The 24,857-nt window shown below is 40.8% G+C and overlaps 1 protein-coding gene across 3 annotated transcripts in view; it reads right to left on the bottom strand.

The window, feature by feature from the left end:
• The window catches only part of VPS50 (VPS50 subunit of EARP/GARPII complex), a 75,026-nt gene that overhangs the window by 21,512 nt on the left and 28,657 nt on the right, over positions 1 to 24,857 (bottom strand). Inside the window, exons 12-23 of one of the 3 annotated variants that reach the window (XM_083467680.1) lie at positions 24,333 to 24,473; positions 22,930 to 23,062; positions 21,892 to 21,983; positions 20,837 to 20,931; positions 19,633 to 19,731; positions 15,094 to 15,184; positions 13,425 to 13,601; positions 10,453 to 10,571; positions 8,423 to 8,529; positions 2,977 to 3,098; positions 1,835 to 1,891; positions 205 to 285 (exon numbers count right to left, since the gene is read on the bottom strand). In XM_083467680.1, coding sequence (XP_083323806.1) covers positions 205 to 285; positions 1,835 to 1,891; positions 2,977 to 3,098; positions 8,423 to 8,529; positions 10,453 to 10,571; positions 13,425 to 13,601; positions 15,094 to 15,184; positions 19,633 to 19,731; positions 20,837 to 20,931; positions 21,892 to 21,983; positions 22,930 to 23,062; positions 24,333 to 24,473 — 1,314 coding nt within the window. Of the gene's footprint in view, positions 1 to 204; positions 286 to 1,834; positions 1,892 to 2,976; positions 3,099 to 8,422; positions 8,530 to 10,452; positions 10,572 to 13,424; positions 13,602 to 15,093; positions 15,185 to 16,560; positions 17,915 to 17,999; positions 19,732 to 20,836; positions 20,932 to 21,891; positions 21,984 to 22,929; positions 23,063 to 24,332; positions 24,474 to 24,857 lie in introns of those variants that run through there. The other 2 variants (XM_083467679.1, XR_014517633.1) reach the window with 2 other exon arrangements.

Here is a 24,857-nt window from a genome sequence, read left to right as displayed (position 1 = left end):
AGCCGTCTTCCTGGCTGCTGAACTCTGCACCAGCTGAAGTTTCCGAACCGTCTTCAGAGCCATCTCCACAAACCATGTGTTGTTGTAATCTAACATGGATTTAGTGCAATTACTCAGGATGGTGTACATCTGGTACAGCAACCAATGCAAAGCGGAAATTCCTATTACTCTTCCATTTCAATTACTCAAAGTCCTACAACTTACCAGATCAATCAGGCTCTCCTGTATTCTGTTGAGTGTGGTTCGAAGCCGGCTGCTGCTGAGTCCCAGTCCTGTCGTTTCAAACTGGAAGTGAGAGGGAATTCTAAGCAACACAATTTGGATAGCATACAAATAATACAAAGGAATTTTCCCATTTGCCTACATTCCATTGCCACATTGGGTAAAAGCTCAGCATGACATGGTATTTCAATCAAAATAAAAAATGGAAAAAGAGGTGGGATGGGGCGGGAAGGCAGCAGCAACACACTCAACATTGCACTCATATAAAAAGAAAAACTAAGTTTCATACACTAGAACGACCACACACAATTCATACCGGACACATGAATTATCCACTGTATTAGGGGATAATTTTTTTCCAGAATACTTTATATTGCACTTTGGGAAGCCATGTGCTTTGTATTCTTTGTGAGAATGGCATCAAATGGCACCAGACACCTTTGCCACATGAAGAACAAATTTAACGTAAATCAGAATGAAGAACTGTACTTGCTACTTAGTAGCAATTACCTTTGTGCTCTAAGATAACTAGTTACATAAGGAAGATTTCCTTTTGAAAAGATTCAGTGAAGTTACACCTACACAAACATTTGTGATTATGAATCAAGCAGAAAATGTTCCAGTGTCATGATTCACAAAGACCCAAAGCCATTCCATTATAGGAATGAATTATACTAGCTCATCCTGTTGCAACTTACCACATTTTAAATTCAGTGGGAATTATAAGAGACCCAGACAGAGCTGCTCAGTTGACAAAACTATAGCGTGAGAACTAAGAAACATACATGCATTTCAAGGGTCAACTTCAACCATATTGTCAAAATATGGGTATGTGTTTCACACCAGGAATACATTTGTCAGTTCAGGAAGACACTCCTTTGCTTCGGATTCAACAGAACAGACCTTAACTATCATTCAAAAGCCACTCAAGCTAATGTACCTGTGCATTGGCCAAGTTACTCCCACTTATGTCCCACTGGGTAAGTGGCTTGAAGTAGACAAATGGGCTTGAATGATGGAAAAGGCTGAATATTTTAAATAGCGTGCCACTGTTACATGGGCAACCGAATATGGAAGAACACTTAAGGCAATCTGTGATTCTTTATAGCACACACATCTGCAGTGTGTGGGCTGAGATGACAGATTTTCACTTAGAGAAGTTTACAATAAAATTATTAATGTCTTCGGTCTTCAAAGGTTCAAAAACATTTCCTTTTCAATTTAGTGGGGTTGACCCTACTCAATGGTATCCCCAACACAGGCAGCTTATTGTAGGAGGGGGGTTGCACTCTATGGCCCTCAGGGTCCCCTCCCACACAACAATTCTATCATTCTTTTATTCTACTGGCCTAAAGGGCATACCAAATTATTATTATTATTATTATTATTATTATTATTATTATTATTATTATTATTATTATTGGCAAAGTTGTTTGAGGTCTTCAGAGATGCTAGATTATCATTTCATCTTTACAAGAAGGCTAAATTAAATTCACAGACCCTTTTCGTAAGCTGTATGTTTCCCATGGGAACTGCTCTTCAAAAAGCCAAACAATAAGGAACACTACAGTAGGAAACACAATGTTCAAAAAGCCAACTCTTGCACATTTACCTGCCTAGCACTGTGTTGTTCTCTGCTAGATGTGGAAAGTGTAGAACTGGGTAAAATCTTTAAAATGCAAACAGGAGGTGCAATGGGGGGGGGATTAAAGAAAGAGCAGCAGAAACAGCCAATGAAAATCAAGTCAGTGTTAAAAAAACTATTTGCTGTTCATCTCTGTAAACAACCAAATCTCAATGTTATTACTCCTGCCAAAAGAACAGCCCTAGACAATTTGGAACCATGTGCGGATCTGTCAAGCAAATAAATGACTGATTTAGGATCCCATCCTGTTAAAGCTCATGGGGCACTTGATTCTAGTATTTGCATTGCTTCTGGGATTCTTGCAACATGGAAAATATTGTTCCTTAGTACTAATATTCTGAACATACCTTTCAGATTTGCAAGTTATAAATGAATAAACAAATGATCTGTGGCATGTGTGAAATGTATCCAGCTATTTAACACCTAGTTTCTCAATCCTGTGAGGTGCCTTCAGATTTGAAGGGTAGAGTGGGCACCTCCCTATATTCTCCTCCCAGTGTTATCTTCAAAGGAGCAAGAGGCCTTGATGAGCCTCATCCCTCCTTTATACTCTTTCAGTCACTGTAAGCAAAACAGAGGCATATCCCAGTACCGCTTGGCCCTCACATGCCATTGATTTCCATTGGAACTGCAGCTTACTCAGTCCTTATTATTACCACACAGCCACTACCCTGCATGTCTCATCCAAATTCCTCTTATTAGTCTGCCTGTGGGCAAGCTTGTGTAGGGTTGTTGTTGTTATGGGTTTTTTATGAGGGTTTCTTTCCTTGGTCTTGTTATGACATTTTGAGAGAGCCTCCAAATTAAAGGAACATCATATCTGAAAAGCAATTAGCTGAACAAAATGAATCATTCTAGCGAAACCCCCATCTTCTCACTCACAATATCACAAACCAGAAACCATTTTTTCCGTAATCCTCAGATTGTTTCCTCATAACAACATTTCTTTCTCTATGACATCTGGGAAGCAGAGATAGGTGTAAACCCTCGCACAGACCTTATACCACTTCTAGAATTGCAAATTAATATTCCAGCCATCGCTACCGCCTTATACTATTCCCCTTCACCATGCATGCACACACACTGATTAAACGGCAATATTTACTTACCGTGTCATTTCGGCCAAAAAACATATATATTGCATACATGTAGTAGTCAAAAAGCTGGGACATGAAGTGGATCACATCAAATGCAATGGGCTTCAAGATGTTCATCATCTGCATGTATTTGCCTTCAAAGACAAAAAGAACACCACAAAAAGTTCAAATTTCCATGCCGCACTGATGTCAAACCAGCTTTTATACATACTTATTATTAGTGAAATGCCCATACTGTACTGGTGATTGGCAAGGTGTGTGCGAGTGGATGCTAGAGGACTGAGTCTCTGTGTGCATCCCATGAAAATACAATAAACGATCCATGCTGGGCCTGCCCATTCTGCAATATTGCCCCCCCCCCCAAATATTGGATAGAACAGCAGCTATTTCCTAACATAACTGAAAGCAAAGGTCACCATAGGTTAGGATCTAAACCAGAGCTTTCTAAACTTTTCATGTTGGTGACACACATTTTAGACATGCATTTTAGACATGCACCTTTCACAAACTACAGTTCCTAGGATTCTGTTTTAGGGGGTGGGAAGGGTGTGCTTTAAACATATGGTTGTGTGCACAGCCTAGATGTGTGGTGGAATGTTGCAAACTGGCATAGATAGGGCAACCTTGCCACACAACAAAGTGTTGGCAGTGTGAAGCACTTCCCTGCTCAGGTTTCCAGCCCCTCAGCTATCAATCAGTATTAAAGAGCCATGGAGCACTCTCAATTCTCACTGGGCTGTTTTGTGGTTCCCCCACTTAGGTTTTATTTCTAATACTATTGCGATTGTTGTTTTGCACTTCTGCAAATTACAAAGGCCTGCTAATACCTCTCCTCTTGGATGTGGGTGGCACCTACATAAAAAGTGGCAATCACAGCCTGGACATCAGAAATAGAGATAATGATAATAAACCTTGTGAAATCAGAACCCGGAAAGTTTAAGCATGTTTATGGAAAAAATACCGTACCACTGTTTTTAGCTTAAGGCAGCATCTCATTTATTATAATACATTGCACTAGCCCATGAAATAGCATTAAATCTGCAATGCAAACTGTTAAGGCAACGAAATGCCCTAATGATTTTATGTTCCTCGATTACAAACATCCTTCTAAGCCTTGGTAGCCTTGAACATTTCCTTAAATTCGGCTCATTCTCCCTTTTTCTCTGGGGTTGCCCATCCTTGCACCTGTGAGCAGTCCCAATGTTACCAATCACATTTATGGAGAGAAATAACATCTGAAGCTGTTGGTAACTGATATGTATGTCAGCAATTCCAATAACACCCAAGATAATCCCATGGGCCTGGATTTTCCAAACATCTCTTTCAATGAGAACATCTACTTAACAGAAAGGCTAGAAGATAGGACTTAAGAGTCTATGAGGAAGACAAGGAACTCTTCCCTAAATCTTGCCCCTGTAAAATCTTTTCTCCCTTAGATGCCAAGAACATTTCTCTATCACTACATCATTCTGCATCTTGACACTGTTCAGGCTCCAGGAACATTTCTTCTTCATTCCTTCCATAAGATAATGCCAATTTTTAAACTCTCTCCTATAAACCTAGTAGACAACCTTTTTTTTTTGCACTAAACAGGTATTTTGAAAAGGAACCACCAGAAAAGTCACCAACAGGACCATCAGCAGAGTGTGCCCCCCCCCCAAATCCCCTAGAATAACCAGAAGGGAAGGGAAGAACATTATGAGCAGCACTTGCAGTGAAACCAGACTTTTATAAAGATGCAATCAACTACACGCTTTTTTGACAAATTGTTTGCCATTGGCACATATTTCTTGGCAATCTGGATTCTAAAACAAGTGTGATATTAAGACTTCCAGGCAAAACTATATGGGGTGAGTTACTTTTTAATATTCAAAAGCCTGCAACGTTTATGTTTTCGGTTTACTATATAATTTGTCAAGTGCTTATGGATGCGTTTAGAATAATTTCATGATAGGCTCTCACAGTAACAGGGTTTACATGGCCGTGGGTAATTCTTACATAGCATAGAATCCTACAGTTATGATTATCACAGTTAAAATTTCCATTACACGATGGTTCACTGCAAGACGTCTTTTCCAGCTCTCACAAGCTGGAACCATCGAGGGGGGGGGCAATAGCTCACATTAACCTTATCTCAAATAGATTATGGAGGAGTCATCCAAGTCTGCCCTTAAAGTCTGGCAGAAAAAGAGATAACAGAAATGTATTTCTGCTTTATGTTTTGTGTGAGAAATTAAGCAGCAGAACACATAATGAACCATATAGCAATATCTTAGAGGTGTTACTCAAGGTGTTTGTAAATTGCAATATAGCTTCAAGAAAAATCGCAGTGGCCCATGCAAGATTGATTTATTTATTTTCATTGCAATTTACTGCTTGATTGTAAAAACAACAACCAAAAAACACAAAAGCTCAAAGCAGTTTTTAAAAACCTCAAAGCATCCCAGATTTCTAAGTCAGTGTTCACTGCCTTTTTCGTGCTTTTTTTTAAAAAAAGGATATCCATGCTTTTTACTCTTTGCGTATCTTCACCTAGAAATTTCCTTTCATGCTGGAGTTGGATAATGCATGAAAAGCCCAGTTTTACAATTTCTTACCCTAACGTGTCTCACAGGGTTATTGAAAGGATATATAGATTCTACAAGATTTTTTGTGCAACAAAAGCACAACGGACATGCCAATTAGTAATTATCAAATACAGAATAGGGAAAAGCATTTTTAACCCCTTCCCCCGCCTTTAGAACACTGACATAGCAAAATATTTCATAGTAGGGTTAGTTTCAACAAATAACTTTTGCATATCCACTATTCTTTATTTAGGTACCTGTTTATAAAACCATGGCTGCAGTCCAAAGAGCCTATTAAGGCATATAAAGTTCAGGGATAGAATCACAGAATTGTAGAGACCCTGAGAGTCATCTAGTTTAACTCCCTACAATGAAGGAATCTCAACTAAAGATAACAGATGGCCATCCAACCTCTGCTTACAAAACTCAGTTGAAGTCTCCCATGACTACTATATTTCTCCTTTTTGAATGTTTGGTATTCTGCTCTAGGAAGGCATCATCCAAGTCTTCAGTCTGACTTGGAGATCCATAGCAGACACACACAGTAAGGTCACCGATGTTTCCCTCTACCACAATTTTTACCCATATACTTTCTATCTGCCTTCCATGCTCCAGGTCATTGATCTGAGAGACAACACTTTATCATCTGTGCTTGATAATGCATTCTTTCAATAATACCTAAATACACTGGAATATGGCCAGTTCTACCCCATAATGGCCAACCTAGCTAGGGATATCCTTTAAAGAAGCTATGAAGGAAGGAAATAAAGAACAACCAAAGAACTGGGAGTTCGGGCACAAAAATCTTTCCTCACATTTCTGGCTTGTAAGTAATGAACAACATAATCTTTGCCAAATTAATCTAAACTCCGTAAAGAAGGAAGTGCCCGCTTTGATTTTTAGACGGCAATTCTGCATGTTCTTCAACCAGATGTGTCAACAGTCTTATTAGTTCAGAGAAAGATACCATGCGTTTGGCCAAGAAATATTGAGCAATATTTATCAAATTATTACTGCAGCATCCCAGAAGAGCTCAGAGTGCGGAGGTCATGCTCACAAAGGCAATGTTTTCCCAGAGTCTAACGAAGTTTCAGGTAACAGCATGGGGAGAACAAGATTGCTGGCAAGGATGCATGGAAATGAGGTTCCACACAACACAATTCAATTACATTCCCTCGTGTCCATCAGATGAAAATCCATTTACCTACATTGTAGATTAAGGTAATGACTTCGTGTGATAACTTTTTGTTCTAAGCATCGTAAAAGGCAATAAAAAGCCCCCAAACACCGAAGGACTTTCTGTTACACCAGTCAGTGGCAAAGCACATTTGTGGGCACGTACGTTGGCTCAGTACAAGTATTCTCCAAGGTTTGCATCCTAGCTAACATTAAGTAGTGGGCGTTGTAACCAAATTACAGCATGTCTGACACATCGCCGCCTCTTAAATAAAACCTTACATCCATAAGAACATAAGAAGAGCTTTGCTAGCTCAGGCCAGTGGCCTGTCTAGCCCATCATCTTGTTCTCACAGTGGCCAAACAGATGCCTATGGGAAGCCTGGAAGCAGGACCTGCTCTCCCATCTGATTCCAGCAACTGCTGCTCAGAAGCGCACTGCATCTGGTATGGAGACAGCATACAGGCACGAGGGTTTGTAGGCACCCTCCATGAACTTGTCTAATCTTCTACTGAAGCCATAGGAGCCAACTCCTAGGGGCCGGGGTCCCTTCGGCCCCCCAAATAAAACATTTGAGGGGGCTTCCCCCAAAAGTTGACGGGCATTGCCATTCAAATGGTGTCTGTGTGCCACGTCATATGATCAATTATGTGGTTATGTGGGACGGGACTTACCTGCCTAGGCCCCCATATTTTATTTAACTTTGCACCCCTGATTGAAGCCATCTGAGTTGGCAGCCATCGCTGCTTCTTGTGGGAAAGAATTCCATAGTTTATCTAGGCCAGTGATGGCCAAACTTGGCCCTCCAGCTGTTTTGGGACTACAATTCCCATCATCCCTGACCACTGGACCTGTTAGCTAGGGATGATGGGAGTTGTAGTCCCAAAACAGCTGGAGGGCCAAGTTTGGCCATCGCTGATCTAGGCTCTGTGCAAAGAAGTAGTTCCTTTTGTCTGTCCTGAATCCATGGGATGTCCTTGAGTTCTATTATTATAAGAGATGGGGAGGGGAATGCACTCGAGCCACTTTCTCTATACCACACATAATTTTATACACTTCCTATCATGTCGCCTCTTAGGAAAATAAAGAAAGTTGAACACGTGCCAGATATACTCCAATCAGCATGGATATTATATGCCAGACACTGGAAAGACTACAGAAAAACAGCTAAAATATGGGAGCAGTTGAGAGATAATTAAGCTAAAAAGGGTGGTGGAAAAAGGAGGAGCGCTATAAGGAGGCATCGATTGCCTGAGAACCCCCAGTTAATTACATTAAACAATAGCTAGGGACTGATTGCACACACCTGTGAAAATGTTGTAAGATAATGTGGTGGATTACTAAATGGGAATATTTTCATGAAGCCTTTTTGAAATGAAGCATATTCCATTCTTTGAATTAATCGTTATTACTAGTTCTCCCCTCCTGGTGTGCTTTTGTCATGCTTTTCTTTTGTAAATATACTGCAGAATCTCTTCATGATAAATTATCTTGCAATCTTTTATCATTTTGTTTCTCATCGTAATTTTTGTATTTTTTGGTAACAAAAATATAACAGCAACAGCAGCGGCAACAAACTCAGACCTATTCAAAGATGAGACCACGACACTCCTGCTATAAAGTTTTAAAAGCCAGGCAATTCTAAATATAAAACACACACACGCTGATAAAATATGCAGGTTGTATTAAGAAAGCAAGAAACCATTTCACTTACCAACAAGTCTTATTACATTCAGTGTAGTGTTGGTCAAAATGGGAGCATTCACTTTACTGAGGCAATAATCTGATCGCTTCCTGCTTCTCAAAGTTTCTCGAGAAATACTAGGTAGAAAAATTATTAGATATAAGTGCACAGACATGGACCACACAGATGGGGAAGTTAATGTTCCGCTTATATTTTGTTCTTGTCACTAAAGGAGCAGAGCATAGTAATGTTTTGTAAGTAAACACACTGCCATGTGGCCGCTTGGAAAGCTGCCCAGAAGGAAATGCGGCCCTTCAGGCTAAAACAAGTTCTCTAGCCCAGATCTAGAAATGAAGGGGCTTAAGCATCCTTCTGAACAATTTGCATTCGGGGTGGATATGGGTGGCCCAATAATGGCAAGGCTTTGACTGGAATTAAGAAGTATTGGGAGTTAGGTAAAATGTTACTTTCATTTTGAGAGAATAAAATAAAAGATGGTTCCTTTAGTCAGAACAGAGTATCGCTCGCTTCCTAGTAGCCTCGGGCTTCCACACCTGTTTATCTGTCTTCTACAACAGGAATACATTTATCACCCCGTACCCTTAGTAATTAAGTCATACTGAAGTCATGCCTAATTTCAATTTTGCCAATTAACAAAAGGATGGGAAAAAAGGTCTTAGCCCAAGCGCTTAAAATGATAAATGGCTTTATTTTAGCTGGAGCGTGCAGCATTTTAATTTCTTCATGGAATAATTATCAGAGCTACAAAGGCCAAGCAAAGCTCTTGCTGACTTTTTAGCTATGAAGATCATGCGGATGTAAAAGCTGTAACGCTAATGCCTCCATTGGCAAAGATCTATTTTCTCATTCCCAAAGTAGCATTCATTTGCTTCCACGTTGTTACTCATCTGCCTTGTAAGATGCTAAACGGAGTTGTGCAGCTTCCACCCATTTTAGATCTCCACCTTCTCTAATCAAAGAACACCAGAAGAGCCCTATTGGATCAGGTGAGTGGCGCACCTGTTCACATCCTGCTCTCACAGTGGCCAACCCATATGCCTGTGGGAAACCAGCAAGCCAGGCCTAAGTACAACAGTGCTCTCGCCTCCTGCGGTTTCCAAGCAACTGAAATTCAGATGCATACTCCCTCCAACAGTGGCAGTAGAACACAAAGATATCAGATTTAGGAGCCTTTGACAACCTTTTATCCTCCATGAATTGTTTTTTTAAACCTATTCAAGCTGGTGGCCATTGCTGGGAGAAGGACTGCCTGCTCCTATATGAACCTGGCTGCTCTCTAGACATATTCAGATGCTCTGCTTTGGGTACCACCACCACCTTCAGAACTAATGCAGGTCACAACCAGATGTGGGGCTTCTTCCTGTAACAGTTTAAAAACGTCCAAGGTGGCTGATAAAAAGTATGAACATCAAATAATGGTTTTCCAAACAGTGTTCTGGAGTTCCTCAGTTGACTATCAAGGGTTCCCTAGTGAGAAGATCAGTAATAGCAGACAAGCTTTGCTTAACCATCACTTGCCCATGACTGCCAAGAGCAGCTGTAGAAGCTTGCTCACTCACTGTCCTTTAACAAGCATGCTCAGTTTACACAGGCACATGGTTAACAACTAACAGGCCTAGGCAATTCTCTCTTTAAACCAAGGATGGCTATCCTGTGGCTATCCCAGATGCTGCTGGACTCCAACTCCCATCATTCCTGACAACTGGCCATGCTGGCTGAGGCTGATGGGAGCTGGAGTCCAAAAACAACACGAGCCTCGGAGATGATGCATCCTTGCTTTTAAACAGATGGCATCCTAGAACAGAATACTCCGCACTACGCAGGGGCTTTCGTGGCACATATCTGGTACATACAAGCATGGTGGGAGCAGGTAGGGAGTGTTCCTCGCTAGGCAAATGGATGTAGAAAGCGTTACCTTAAGATATGCATGGGGGGGGGGGAGAGGCTTTCGAAGTCCCACTAAGGATGAGTTGACAGTATATATGTTTATGCTTAAGCATGTCAGAAAAAATAAGTTATGAAACGTGTGTTCAAGGTACCTTTTTACCGGGGCATCTCCAGTCTGTTCATCAACATAGTCTCTCTTCAGTTCTTCAGGAACGTCGCTATCGCTGTCATACTCTTGATAGGCACTCTTTTCCTGCTCATCCGATTCATACTATCAAAATAAACCGTAAACGCTTTCAGCTCCTGTGCAATAACTCAGAAGGCACATAAAATGCCTCAGTGGTCCTTAGACTTTAATTCCATACACAGAGCAACGTTGTCTGAAGTTAAGATACTGTTCCTGTCATTCTTCCCCTGGTGAATGGCAGATACCTTGCTCACCAGGCAAAAGCTTCTTCTTCTTCAAAAAAGACAACTACAGTACTATAGGTTTTTTTACACAGCAAATAATATCTGGACTAGCCAGATTCAGTTCTAGATAGATAGATAGATGGATGATAGATAGATAGATAGATAGATAGATAGATGATAAATAGACAGACAGCCTGAAACTTACACTCACTTTCTTTACACAATTGTAACCTTACAATTGTGGGGGATTAAATAACTAAATGGAGAGCTGGGAAAACCCACTGTTCTCTGCTCCCCATTTATTCACACACACACACACACACCCCACACACATACTGGGTCCCAGGGGGTTCTTCTTACAGGCTTTGGGAATAGAGGAGGGCTCTGACAGCATTCCAGGGCCCTCCCGTCATCTTCCCTAAGCCCAGCAAGCATGGTGGTGCCTTCCTTACCAGACTCTAGGAAGGGGGCGTGTGGGCTCTGAGAGCGTCCTAGAGGCCGGTAAGAAAGGTGCCTCCTCACTTACCACACTCTGGGAAGGTCATGGGAAAGCCCATGGAATATCATGGGTCCCTTTCACAACCTCCCTAGACCCCGGTAAGCAGCATTCTGCCTCATGGGGGTAGGGGGCGATTCCAGGGGTTCCTGACTTTGCGTGATTTTGCCTTTTCAGGTGGGCCCCTGGAACTGAACCCTCACCTAAGTGGCAGGCCCACTGCATTGAATGAGCCACAGGGTGGGACAGACAAGAAATCTAAGCAAAACAAGCATAATTGTGATAAATTGTTTGAAAGAAAAATGCTGAACGCTGAACCACTACCAACAGCAGCTTTCAGTTAAGTAAGAGAAACAATGCAACTAAACGTTTGATCCGAATATAAGAGGCTGCAAAATGATAATAAATTGCAAAGCACCATAATTTAAAATATTTGCTAAGTGCTGCCCAAGAAATTAAAGCCACATGTAAGATTAATAAAACTCATTTTTTTATGCCTGCAGATCTAACAACTGCCCAACCAAATTTGAGGAAAAGATACATATAACTCATTTTCTTCAGCGTTCTAGTTCCTTCCTCACAGAATGTTCTGTATCCCAAGTGTCACAGAGAACACAAAACAGAAAGAAAGAAAGAAAGAAAGAAAGAAAGAAAGAAAGAAAGAGCCCTGTACAAATTCATTTTCATGACAGCCTGATAATTCACTAATTATCCAGATCCTGGAGAGTAGGGATGCACCACAGCAAGTACTAACCAAAAGGAGGCGAAACAGCAAGCCTTGCAGAACTACATATGTCTGCCTCCATAATAAATAGACTAGAACTCAGTATTACCATGGGCAATCCAAAACAAGGTTGCAGAAAATATATACTACAACTTACAGAAAGTCATAGCCGGTTGCTGGTATATGTGATCATTGCGCCCCCTAGCGATCTGAGAATGTGTCAGTTCCGTGATGATAGGAGAACCAATCAGTTACTTATAGGAAAACACAACGCGACTCGCATTGTAGCAACAGAAAGGCCAATCCTTGACAGTGACCATGAATCTGAACATTAATTTCATTAGGAACTGTACAAGAAAAAAATTAAACCACCACTATGGGATTTGCTGAAGCTGAGGCTCCAATACTTTGGCCACCTCATGAGAAGAGAAGACTCCCTGGAAAAGACCCTGATGTTGGGAAAGATTGTGGGCACAAGGAGAAGGGGACGACAGACGAGATGGTTGGATAGTGTTCTCGAAGCTACCAGCATGAGTTTGACTAAACTGTGGGAGGCAGTGGAAGACAGGAGTGCCTGGCGTGCTCTGGTCCATGGGGTCACGAAGAGCCGGACACGACTAAACAACAACATGGGATTTGTGTGGCAGAGGCTCATTTGCCCTTCAGCTATCGGCTGCTTTAGACAAGATGCATATGTAAACCGGGCAGGATTCCAGACAGGCCAGTTTTTTAGTCTGTAGCAGTAATAACAACAGAGAGTCTTATGCAGCCCTAAAGCCTAACAAAGTCATTGTGACATAAGCTTTCATGAATCAGAGCTCACTTCATCGGGGGCACGAAGTGTTCACCGGTGAATAGGTATACAAATCCTGTGTACCACAGAGGAGGAGAAATGTGTTTTTAATCTTATACAGAGAGTCTAGGTCAACCAAAGCACAAGTAAATTATCTAATCAACTGAATGCAAGTTTCAACAGATTTAGTAATGACCCACTCCCGACCTGGAGTTTGCATTACAGAGTGAATCCAGTCTGTCCTGGAAGATAGCCCCCCCCCCAATAGTCCTGAGAGGCCACTGCTCTGCTATTTTGTCACCCCAATCTCCCTCATAGACCAAGGTTCTAACTGGGTTCTTACAGGTGGGCGGGTGCGTCTAGGAGCATTTGTGTTAAGTAACCAGGATGCTATTCCCAACATGGAACCATAGACTTGTAAAGTTGGAAGGGACCACAAGGGTCACCCAGTCCGACCCTCTGTAATGCAGGAATCTTTTTGCCCAATGTGGGGCTCGAACTCACAATCCTTACATTTGAGATTCTCGTGCTCTATCAACTGAGCTGTCCTGAATCAAGATTTCGACAGTAACACCAGGCATGTTGACAGGGAATTCCCTGTTTGAAGGATTATTACTTTGCAACCTCCATTTTGAAAATTAACTGGTTAGAAATACCATGTCTCACATAATACTAAGAGCTCATCAGAGTGTTCCCTTACCCCATTGGAAGCCAGCACATCCTCAGTCTCGTCATCTCTGTTGTTGGCTTGGATTTCAAAGGGATTCCCTCCATTACAGTACTGCTCAAACAGAGTTATGGTTCTTTCTATTTCTGAAGCAGGCTGCTTGCTTGGCGACACAGAAGGGGAACGGGACTGTGCCATGAACTTAAATTCCTATTAACACAAAACAGGTGATATATAGGCTCTGTTATGCAGTTTAAATATTGATCCACATAATAAAGGAGCGGTTTCTTGACAAGCACTGTGGTGTTTGCCTTTCAGCTAACATGGCTTTCCTTCTTTCATTTCATTTTATTTTTAAAGACTGCAAATGTAACCATTAATTTGATGCTTGTCTAATTCTAACACACTTGCCCAATTACTTCAGGCAAAACACTCCCTGCAGCTTGGAAATGAAAGACTTTCAAAACACATATTAAGTTCATTAGTGAAGCATCGTGATGAATTACGTTACGGCAGACTTTTTAAAAAGCAAATTATGAGAATTACAATGCCTCTGCATTTACAGCTGCTTAAAAACCAATCAATATAAATGGCTGCTAAAAGTGAATTTTAACAAGTTTTCTTTTTATCATAGCATCTGGTTTTATCACTATCTTAAATGCTGGAAATAGAATGGGATGCACAAATGCTGATTCAAGACTCTATTTGGACATCACGCAAAACCATTGTTTAGCATAACAAGAACGAGCCACTGTTACCCTCATGTTCCCTATATTGCTCCCCTGCAACTGCAAGTTTGGAAGCTTTTGCTTCCAGTTTGATCACAGCTTGTCCCATCATCCAGACTTGACAAACTATGGTTCACCTTAACTGTGGTTCATCTTAAACAAGCCAAATTCAAAACACTAGCTATGAAGCTTGCTTGTTTAAAAAAACCATAACTAACATTACACATAGTTTAAGTTTATATAACATGCTGAACTGTGCTAAGCTTCCATCAGAAGTGATAACTTCCAGTCCTCACAGTCACACTAAAGGAGGAATACGTGCAAGGTTCACTGCAGCTTGTTCTTATCAAACAAAACAATTGCTTGGAATGATGTTCAAAGGCAGCAGAAGGGCTGAATCCAGTAAACAAAAAGACCACTCCCACATATATACCTTGCCCCCAAGTTCACACGCTGCTGTTAACAGGTAGGCTCCACAACAGCTGTCATGCTTCCATTTGTGCAAGACACTGCATAAAATCTGTAGCAAAAGCAAACCATCGCATTTGGATTTACAGCACAAGGTGCAAAAGAGCTTATTGGCAAGTGAAAAACACCTTGCACACCCAAGAACTTCTTTTAAAATTTGAAAATAAAAAAATTCCTTCCAGTAGCACCTTAAAGACCAACTAAGTTAACTTAGTTGGTCTTTAAGGTGCTACTGGAAGGAATTTTTTTATTTTGACTATGGCAGACCAACACGGCTACCTATCTGTTTTAAAATTTGGTCCTTCCTATTCTGAATACAAAATGCATACGGTGCTTTAAGGTATCACCACACTGTGTTTTGTTTCCCTAGCACAACACAGTCACAGCAAATGTACAGTGAAAGTCAAGATAGCGGCAAACCCTTCAACAGTCTTGGCCAAAGTAGCCTTAACCATTTATGTTAAGCATTCGCCCCATTCCTGCTTTTTAACATGGCTACGACTTACATGAAGCTGTAATATGCTGAAGCTTGATTTCACAGGACAAAGCTCCCACGTCTCGTTCTCCAAGAACATTCGCAGTTCTTCGAGGCGGGTTCTAAAACAAAGTTTAGTGTCAGCAAAGGCAAAGGGTGTAACAAGTCAACTATACTGAGAAATTAAGAACCTAGCTGCAGTTCCATTAAATCAAATTCTGCTATTCTTTAATAATCATCCGTTAATGAGCTAATCACGTCTCTACTACATGGTTCTCCAAAATGGATATCTAGCAGTCGCATAGGAGCCAAATGAGAAGGAAAGGACTGAGGGGTGAGATAAACTGTTTCCTACCCATGTTTTCATGAAGCTTAAGCAACAACAAAAAAGGAAATACCTACACAAGCCCTCCCTGGGTAGAGTGATGAACAGAGTAGTAGATCCTCTGCAATAAAAATATGCAAATTGTGTACCAATGGTCAGAACTGGGAAAATTTAGTACAGTGGTACCTTGGTTCTCAAACTTAACCCGTTCCAGAAGTCTGTTCCAAAACCAAAAGCATTCCAAAACCAAGGCAAGCTTTCGCATAGAAAGTAATGCAAAACGGACTAACCCGTACCAGACTTTTAAAAGCAACCCCTAAAATAGCAATTTAACATGAATTTTACTATCTAATGAGACCATTGATCCATAAAATGAAAGCAATAAACAATGTACTGCAGTCACACAATCAATCAATCAATCAATCAATCAGTATCTGAACTGGTTTCCACACAGTCACGAAAACAAAACAAAAAGAGCTGCAAAAACAAAAACGCAAAATAAACAGCAAAAACAGACAGACCTCAGTGTAACACTCAGCCAGCTTAGCCCAGCCCCCTTCCTCCTCTAGGCTAGGCAGGAAGAAGCAGTATGGAGGGGGGGTGGAATGGCACATGGGGGGAAATGGCGCAGCCTGGATGAACAGATTCCCCATGCCAATCCATGGACAGTCCACAGACCAGATCCTGAAGGCAACTGGGCCTGATCCGGCCCGCAGTCCTCAGTTTGCTGACCCCTGTTCTCAAGCTTTGGGGTCAATACTGACACCTAGTCACTTGGCAAGTTGGTTATCTGTATCTTCCTGATAAGTGATGAAATCTTGGAAGCAGGCAGCATGCACACTGCAGTTGATTAAAACTTGACAGATGGATATATGTATTCACTAGTCATTTTCACCTGCAATGTTAAACCTGTCAAGTTCAGTTTTGTTTTCAAAAAATCTCATCATAGAATTATGCACAAATTGGGAATTGTGGTTTTACAACAAGAAATCGTTAAACAAGTCAGCTCTATAACTCATTATAGATTTTATAATGAATTAATTTTTGAATGCTGTATTATTTTACTGTTGTTAGCCGCTCTGAGCCCGGCTTTGGCTGGGGAGGGTGGGATAATTAATATTATTATTATTATTATTATTATTATTATTATTATTATTATTATTATTATTATTTGAAGCTGACTCACTTAGCAACTAGCTATTACTTACTGTAAAAGCACAATCCACAGTTCATGTGTCACAATGCTAAACATGAGATTCTTTGAAAACAAAAATAAACTTGGTAGAAGTCTTCCTTCCACCTGTACAGAAGGAGGGGAGGGGAAGGCATGAGTCCCGTGTTTCACTCAGGCACGTTGTCACCCAGAAAGCATGCAAACCTAGCCAGTCTCTTACAAAACCAGATTAAAAGCCACAGTTCTCTATATTTCCTTTGTATGATGCAAAAGCACAAATGCACATTTTGTTCTGTTTCCAGAAGTTCTTTTTTCTCAGATCTAAACAGTCATGCCAAGAATTCAAGAAAAATGGGGGGGGGGGGGGAATTGGCGGCAATGAAATATTCTCAGTCAAGATCAAAGCTTTAAAAACCAAAAGTCTTGAGTCTTAAAAAGAAAAATTAATTGGCAGTGCTTTCCAGGCAATCGATAAAAAACACTGCTTAAATAAAACAGCATAAGCTTTGCTAATATGTTCACCACTGTTCGCATATTGCAAGGAGAAATGTGCTCTGAGCTAATTGATATCCTTCTCATTTGGCTAAAAAGGGTGGGGAAGGGGAACTCAATTTTCAAAGGGTATGACATAACACATGTCTTTTTATCAAGAACTATAGAAGCTGTCCATCAATCCACAAGTGCAATTCAACAGGTATCTAGAAGAGGCTTTGTTTGGGTGGCCAACAAGATAACAGCTCTAATAATCTTCATCACTCTGAATCCCAGGAAGTTTGTTCCTATTCTAACTCTGCATTTTGAAACAGAGCATTATGAGCTTTTCAGCTCTTCTGCTTCTCACTCGCTGTCTTTCCAGAAGTCAATCTGTTGGTCTAGGCAGAGCAATGCCTATGAACTCCTTGCATATATTATTCACTGGTTTACTATTTTTATGCTTTGTAAGCGGCCTTCTATTCCAAAAAGCGATTTAATGTAAGAGATTTATATTGTAATAAATGCAACCTCTGTTTTAATCCAAAATGGGACTTGCCCCTTTCTAACCACTATGCAAGACAACATTCCCATGGTGTGCCACAAACCTAGGTCCAAGATCTGGAGAAATCACACTTCAGCTGGTGATATGTGTACACTTGTGTTTCCAGTAATGTATGATCAAGAATGAGTGTAGACTCAGCAACAAGGCATGCTCTGTTTCCAAGAGGCATGTATTACTTGAGTTTCCAAATCGCAGAGGCAAATCTACCAGTTCCTTCCTTCTGAATCCCTGAGCCACTCTTACCTGAAAGGTCCTTTATGAGTAAGGTTGTCAATTATCACCCCCAGCACTCAAACACTTATTCTCAAAAAATAATACTACTTCCCAATAAAATTGCTTAATACATTCAGTCTATGTCATAGGTTATATAAATCAATGTTCTTAATGGCAACTCTATATTACAGCTTTTTGATGGAATCACTGTATCTATAGCTCACCTGTCTACATATGTCAAGATGAACAAATGGAAGACAATGCTCTTTAAAGAGCTACCAGCTGGGTAGCTCTTATGAACTAATGCATCTACAAAAGTATCTAACGGTTCTTAATTAAAGCACACAATGAGGAGTAAGAGCCGTATCCACTTGAAGTCAAAAGCCTAAAACTCCTGAAAGCTTTAGGTGATTCATGCTCTAATACACATACAATATTTTTACAGTCCAATGGAAATTGCTACGTCTTCAAAGGGCTTTGTAGACAACATTAGCCAATCAAATCTCTACAGCACCCATTCAACATCAGTACGCAACAATCACCATCAGTCCAAATTATTACCCAGTAGGTAAAAGCACTGAAATGGATCGAGTTTCTTCCTCAATAGGCTATGCAAAAACAATGATAAATATTTTAAAATTACCTTTTGGCAGCAACTGCCAAACCCTGTATGTTCAACAGTCACAATATTCTCCCTATATTTTCTGTTATGTGTTTGAAAATACAAGGCAATATTCTCTGAAGCAAGCATTTAGAGATTTAAGCTGTGACATGTTTAAAGTAGACCACGGTGCACAATGTGGTGACCTCCAGATGTTGTTGGACTTCAGTTCCCATCAGCCCCAGCCAACATGGGCAACAGTCAAGAAATTATGTGAGCTAGGAGTCCACGGACACCTGGACGGAACAGTGCTAGCTCTCCCTGCAATAGACAATAGCTCAAATGGCAGACCAAATGAAGAAAGTCCCCAGTTGAGTCCAGTTGTAGGTGTAGGAAACCTGTGGCCCTCTGGAGTTGCTGAAGTACCACTCTCATTATTCCTGGCCACTGGCCATGGTGGCTTGGGCTGATGGGAATTGTTTCCATTCAGCAACATCTGGAGGGCCAAAGGTTCCCCACGCCTGAGTTAAAAGAATCAAAGAGCAGGTGACATGGAAGACCTCCACCTGAGACCCTGAGGTGCTCCTGCCAGCTGGATTAGACAACACAGGTGCACAGGTGGTCTAACAGCCTGCCCTGGTATAAGGCATCTTCCTCTGTCCCTGTGGCAAATCTAGCCTTGCTACTATGTAGTGAAAACAGTAGCTGGGAACCAGGCACGCAACCGGAATTTATGGGAAATGTTACTAAAAATATGTCCCCATAACACCAATGCATTGACGTAAACTACAGCAAGCCCGCAACTTGCACACATTTAACTTGTTTGCATTCAACTTTATGTGTGTGGCAAATAGATAGATAAATAGATAGATCAATAGATGGTGGAGTTCTGAGAAAAATGACTTTGGCAATCCGACCTGCCAATGAGCCCAATGCATTTTGACTATACATGATCTTGGCTTTAGGCGCGATGGGGTCCCTTTACCTTTTACCTTTACCTTATGGAATGCAAACCCCCACTTCAGTTGCAGGCTTACTGTACTATGCACCTTGTAAAATAAAGTTTTGAGAAAGAACATTGATAAAATTTAAACATTTCATACAGAGCATTATTTTGCAAACATAAAAATGTTTTGCATTTATGGTCTGCACTTAACGACCTGAAAACCTGAAAGGGACGTCGACCTCCTACAACAACTAGCCTACTATTGTAGCTCTTACCTGTGATAGTTCTTGAAATAATTCACACTTTGTTTTCTAATGGATTCTTGCAAAACCTCTGACTTGCTGCCACAAAACTCTTCACCAACCTGCATCAGCCTACAGAAGAGGATTTTCTGATTATACATTCAAGTCAAGAATTAGATTATTCATTTCAACTACAGGTTGGGCTTCAGGTAGGCACTGTTGAAAGAGAAGCCCACATAGAACGGCCTGCATCCTCTTTTCATACTGTGGGCCATCTGTCTGTATAAAGCAGAAAACCAAAGGCAAGGGAGATTTCTACACAAGCAATTGAAAATATCTAGAACGCTGGAGTTTTGCACTCCAAACATGGATTGGATTATTCATCATCACTCTTACTCCCAAGGAGGAAAAATGGAAGCACTTATCAGGGTGAATGATACAAATTTCCTAGATTTGGTAGCGAGGAGAAAGGAAGATCTGTAGACTCACACTTTGGAGGGCATTTGTATTACTTATCAAAATTAACATTTCAAGGCAACCTTAAATTAAGCAAGGCATACAATTTCAGCTACTGTTCTCTGGAGAATACATTCTGTGATTCAGTTAGTTCAGCATTCTAATTACTAACAACAGCTAACACTTCAGCCTGTTTTATCACCATACTTCCCCAACCCTCATTCCTTCAACTCTGGAAGCTTTATTTCTGTAAAGGAACTTTCACAATTTTCTCAGCAGATTAAACATAAAATGGTGAAGGATCCTCAAAGAAAGGTATGCAGTTAAGACTCCTACTCGTCTGGTGCAGATGAGAACTAATGCTAGTAGACACTAAGATTGCTCCGATGCACATTAAGGCATTTGATTCTCCTAAAACATAGTGGTCTGATTTAAATCAGAATATTTGGAACATAAAGCCGATGCAGTTTCCTCAAAGTAAAGCAATGTACATAAGTTTATTTCGGCATTTCCTAACCTAGCGCCCGCCAGAGGTTTTTGGACTAGGCTTGTTTAAAGTACACTAAGAATGACTCAGATGTTGGAAAAACCAGTCCAGTTAATCAGTGAAGCAATTTTAAATAGCACAGAAGTGAAGAAACAGCCATGCTATGACTTATGCTGCTGCCGCAACCAAACAATATTTGAAAAACATTCTTAGAATTCAACGCACACACAAAAAGCTTTATTGTGTTAACTTCCACTTTGTCTCTTTATCAGAACAAATGGCCCCTGAAAATACCTGCTGACAATATCCAGGACGAAGATGAAGTCATCGTATTTGAAGTTAGACATGTCTGTGCCAAGCAAATAGGTCTTCACTTTCAGCTGGACATCCTGCAGAAAAGCAAACATATTGAAATTGGGTATGTTTAGCCTACCGAAGATATGGTTAAGAGGCAATATGATAGCCGTCTTCAAGGATCTGAAGAGTTGTCACATAGATGACAGAGCAAATTTGTTTCTGCTGCTCCAGAGCATAGGCCCAAATCCCACAGGTTCAAAGGATAAGAAAAGGGATTTAGATTAAATGTTTGGTACAACTTCTTGACATTATGCACTGTTCAACAGTGGAACAGATTGCCTTAGAAGGTTGGACACCCACCTACTGGGGATATAGCATGGTTAAGATGGCCCTTGAGCTCTCTTCCAACTCTATGATGAAGCAGATGCCATCATAGCATTTGATGTATTTGCTACCTATGATAAATGGCTGAAATCCCTTTCGAGGGATACTCAGTCCTGGATCTAAACAAATCAAATAACCAACACTTGAGGAGTGGGTTAAAGTTGTTTATTCAAAGTTACTTCTAATTTGTGAAGAACTTGCAGCCTCCATATATAACATAGTCTGCTTCTTACTGGTTTTGCAATCACATTGCTACCACTACATTTTATAAGGCAAAACATCCATGAACAAGAGGGGAGGTGTCATGAGGTTTGGGGAATCCTAAGGTTTGGAGAGGTACTGTTTGGGGTGGGAAACAGAAAACCAGAGGGAGGCAGTGGGAAATGGAGTGCAACAGAGAATCAACAAGAGAAACATTCTTTCCCAAAGAATGCTCTATGTACTGTCCATTCAAGAGAAATTGACATTTTCATCATTTCATGCTCTTTAAACTCAATTTTAAGAACATGAAAGCATGCGACAGAAATGAACCTATTTTTCTCTGATACTATGAACAACCAGAGATAATGGGGGGGGGGGTTTACATTCTTTCCTAAAAGTCCAATTAATGTTTTTCAAAAATGAGCATTTGCTGGGGGTGGAAAGCATTTTGCCAATTTAAAACGAACCTGCCATATTCGCGAAAGTCCATGTTCCAATTTCTTTTTCACGTAGCTGCGGTCAAAATTGGTCTCCTCAGCACCCATGACATTGCTTCCATCTGGAAAATAATGTATGTGTTTTACATGTAAGCTGACAAGGAAGGGGGATTCACTGTGTGTGTGTGTGTGTGTGTGTGTGTGCGCGCGCGCGTGCGCTTTATTTTAATGTGAGACAAAATTTCATATCCTTTAGGCTCACTTCACACTCCACGACAATAATAGCAAGCCCACACCCCAAATCCCATAATGTGGCAGAGACAATGCTGCCACACTGACCTAAAATGAAGGGCATTAACCAAGACTGGCTGATCTGGGCAGTGAGGTGATGATAGCAGGCCCACTCAACATGCACCACACCCACAATGTCCCACCACCCCCAACACATGGTTCCTCCATAGCAAAGGCATAAAAAGTAGTAATAATAAGAATAATGCTCTAATAAGGTGTGCCGCACAATCCTTTCGTGTGCTTACTCAGAAGCAGGGCTTATTTTCAGCCGGAACTCACTGGAACTCAGTTCCGGCACCTCTCAGGTAGAAACCATTGCCATTCTAAAAGAACAAGGAAGGTGTTCGTGGTGAGTTCCGGCACCTCTTTTTCTAGAAAAATAGCACTGTTCAGATGTAATTCTCATTTTCTCCAGGAGGATTACTCGCTAAAAGGTTTGTTTAGGATTTCAGTTTCAGAGCGTTCACACAGGCTAGATATTCACTATTATAATGCTTCATTAAGTAACAACTGCAAAATCCCTCAAGCTCCTGAAATAGTAGGTTGAGAGAGAGAGAGATCAATTGTGCCTAACAATTTTCATTTACAAAAAAAAAATCATAAATAGCATTTTATACAGGTTCCTTATTCCAAATCTTACTGTTTCCCTGATGGATATTGGAAGAGCTTTTGTCCTATTGTTCATACAGCCCCGACTACATTTTTCACATTCTGAAACTAACTCAAAATACATATTTTATTCAGATAATACATTCAGATAGCATAACCAGTTCCTACCAGAAGATGAAGGAGGTTCACCGTGATCATATTTTTCATGCCACTCCATGGTTCGGTAGTAACTGAGCATGACCTCCCACAGGGCTTTGCAGAGGTCAGCAAGGCAAGGAATGTAGCTGTCTGACGTAATGTGCTAAGGAACATACAAGCAAGATCTGTGATGTTTTTCTTCATTCTAAGTTTTGTCAAATACAAAATTTGTATGCAGAAGGAATATGACAAATACACACATACAACATCTGTACAATATGGCATATATGCTGTACTGTTTTTAAATGCTGTACTGTTTTTAACATTTGATTGGGAGCCGCCCAGAGTGGCTGGGGAGACTCAGCCAGATGGGCAGGGTATAAATAAATAATTATTATTATTATTATTACTATTATTATATTATTATTAGTAGTAGTAGTAGTAGTAGATGTCACACACAATGAAAAGAATAATACAGAATGAGGGAAACCACCCCATCCCCTAGATTTTTTTAAACGCACACACACACACTTTCCCCCTTTCAAGCTGTGGAATGCCACATGGACTGCAAATAAAACAAAAAACTGTTCGCTTTCAGTAACAAACGAAATGGGCAAGTGCACATGCCAATAATTTAGTTTAAAGTATTAGTTAATGTTGTATTGGTTAAGAGGCAGAAGAGCCTAAACACATTCAAGAACACTTCCAATTTGCCAAGAGATTGTACATAACAATTAACAGGGCTTTAAATACACCATTGATTTAAAAACGCCATGGTTTTTGGCACTCAAAAACTTGAAGTGTTCTTCCAGTCCTGCCAATAATGCTAAATAAATTAAGGAGGCGCAACGTTTTGAACACTTCAGTGAAAGAAAGAATTATTTTGAAGTGTCCAAATAAGCTAGGATGCTGATTTGGTATATAAACCATTCTTTTCACGGAGAGGCTGCTAAGAGTGAATTCACACCACAATATTCTTCTCACACCGTTTTTAATGGATGAGATGCATTCATGCAGCAGAGCTAGAGAAAAAAAGTATTTGATAAAATCTCCCCACCCACTGCCCCCAGGGGGTCCCTCCCCCACTCATCCATTAGGCTTTCTTAAAAGCTTAAAAGCTCCCATTGAATTTTCTCCCAAACTAATTGCTGTGCAGAAGGGCCATTTCCAGGGTGGGTCAGTGCACAGGAAAGGAAGGGTTAACTCTTCCCTTCCAGCCATGATCCCCACCCCCACCAAATCCCCCACTACAGCGAAGCATTTAAAATGCTCCCATTGGCTACTAATCCTGATGACTATGTTCTACCTTCATGGTGAGAGACAATATGCTTCTGAGTATCAGTTGCTAGAAATTCCTTGCCATTTTTTTTTTCTTCAAATGTGGCCTATACATGCAAACACAAAATGTCCCAAGCCTTTATACGACTACGTACCATGCACAGGTCCTTGTACTGAAGCTTCTGAAACTTGGTGTCTGTGTTTCCCGCACACAGTTCTACGTAACCGAGAACAACTTGGAATACAGTGTTGTGAATGGCTTGAGTAAAGTGCATGTGCAGTTGGTCCATGGCTGTCTGAAGAGAAAGGATGGGGAGAGTCATCAATGCATAATGGAAAGCCAGTTCCATCTTCCTGTTCCTTAAGTCACAGACTGTAATTCTAGGCAACAGCCTTCAGACACTCAAGTAGCTTCCGTGGCACTTAGTGACTTTTTCAGCTTCAGGTGATAAGCCAGCAATGACCATACTTGGTTGGAGATAACTTAGACACATTTGCCCATACTCTAGGAACTTTTAGGCTATTGCATTGTATTGTGTGTAGGATTGCCTTTAAAAATGGCTCAGAAACTGTGGTTGGTTCGAAACAGAACCACAAGACTATTAACTAGGACTGAGCAACGCTTTACCAGCTGCACTGGCCCCCAGTAATCTCCCAAGATCCATTTAAACTGCTAGTTT

The sequence above is a fragment of the Podarcis liolepis genome (genome assembly GCF_965112155.1).
Source record: "Podarcis liolepis genome assembly, chromosome: 12".
In the NCBI taxonomy this organism is placed as follows: Eukaryota; Metazoa; Chordata; class Lepidosauria; order Squamata; family Lacertidae; genus Podarcis; species Podarcis liolepis.
The sequence above is the reverse complement of the archived record's forward strand: the minus strand, read 5'-3'. Positions and strand labels throughout refer to the sequence as shown.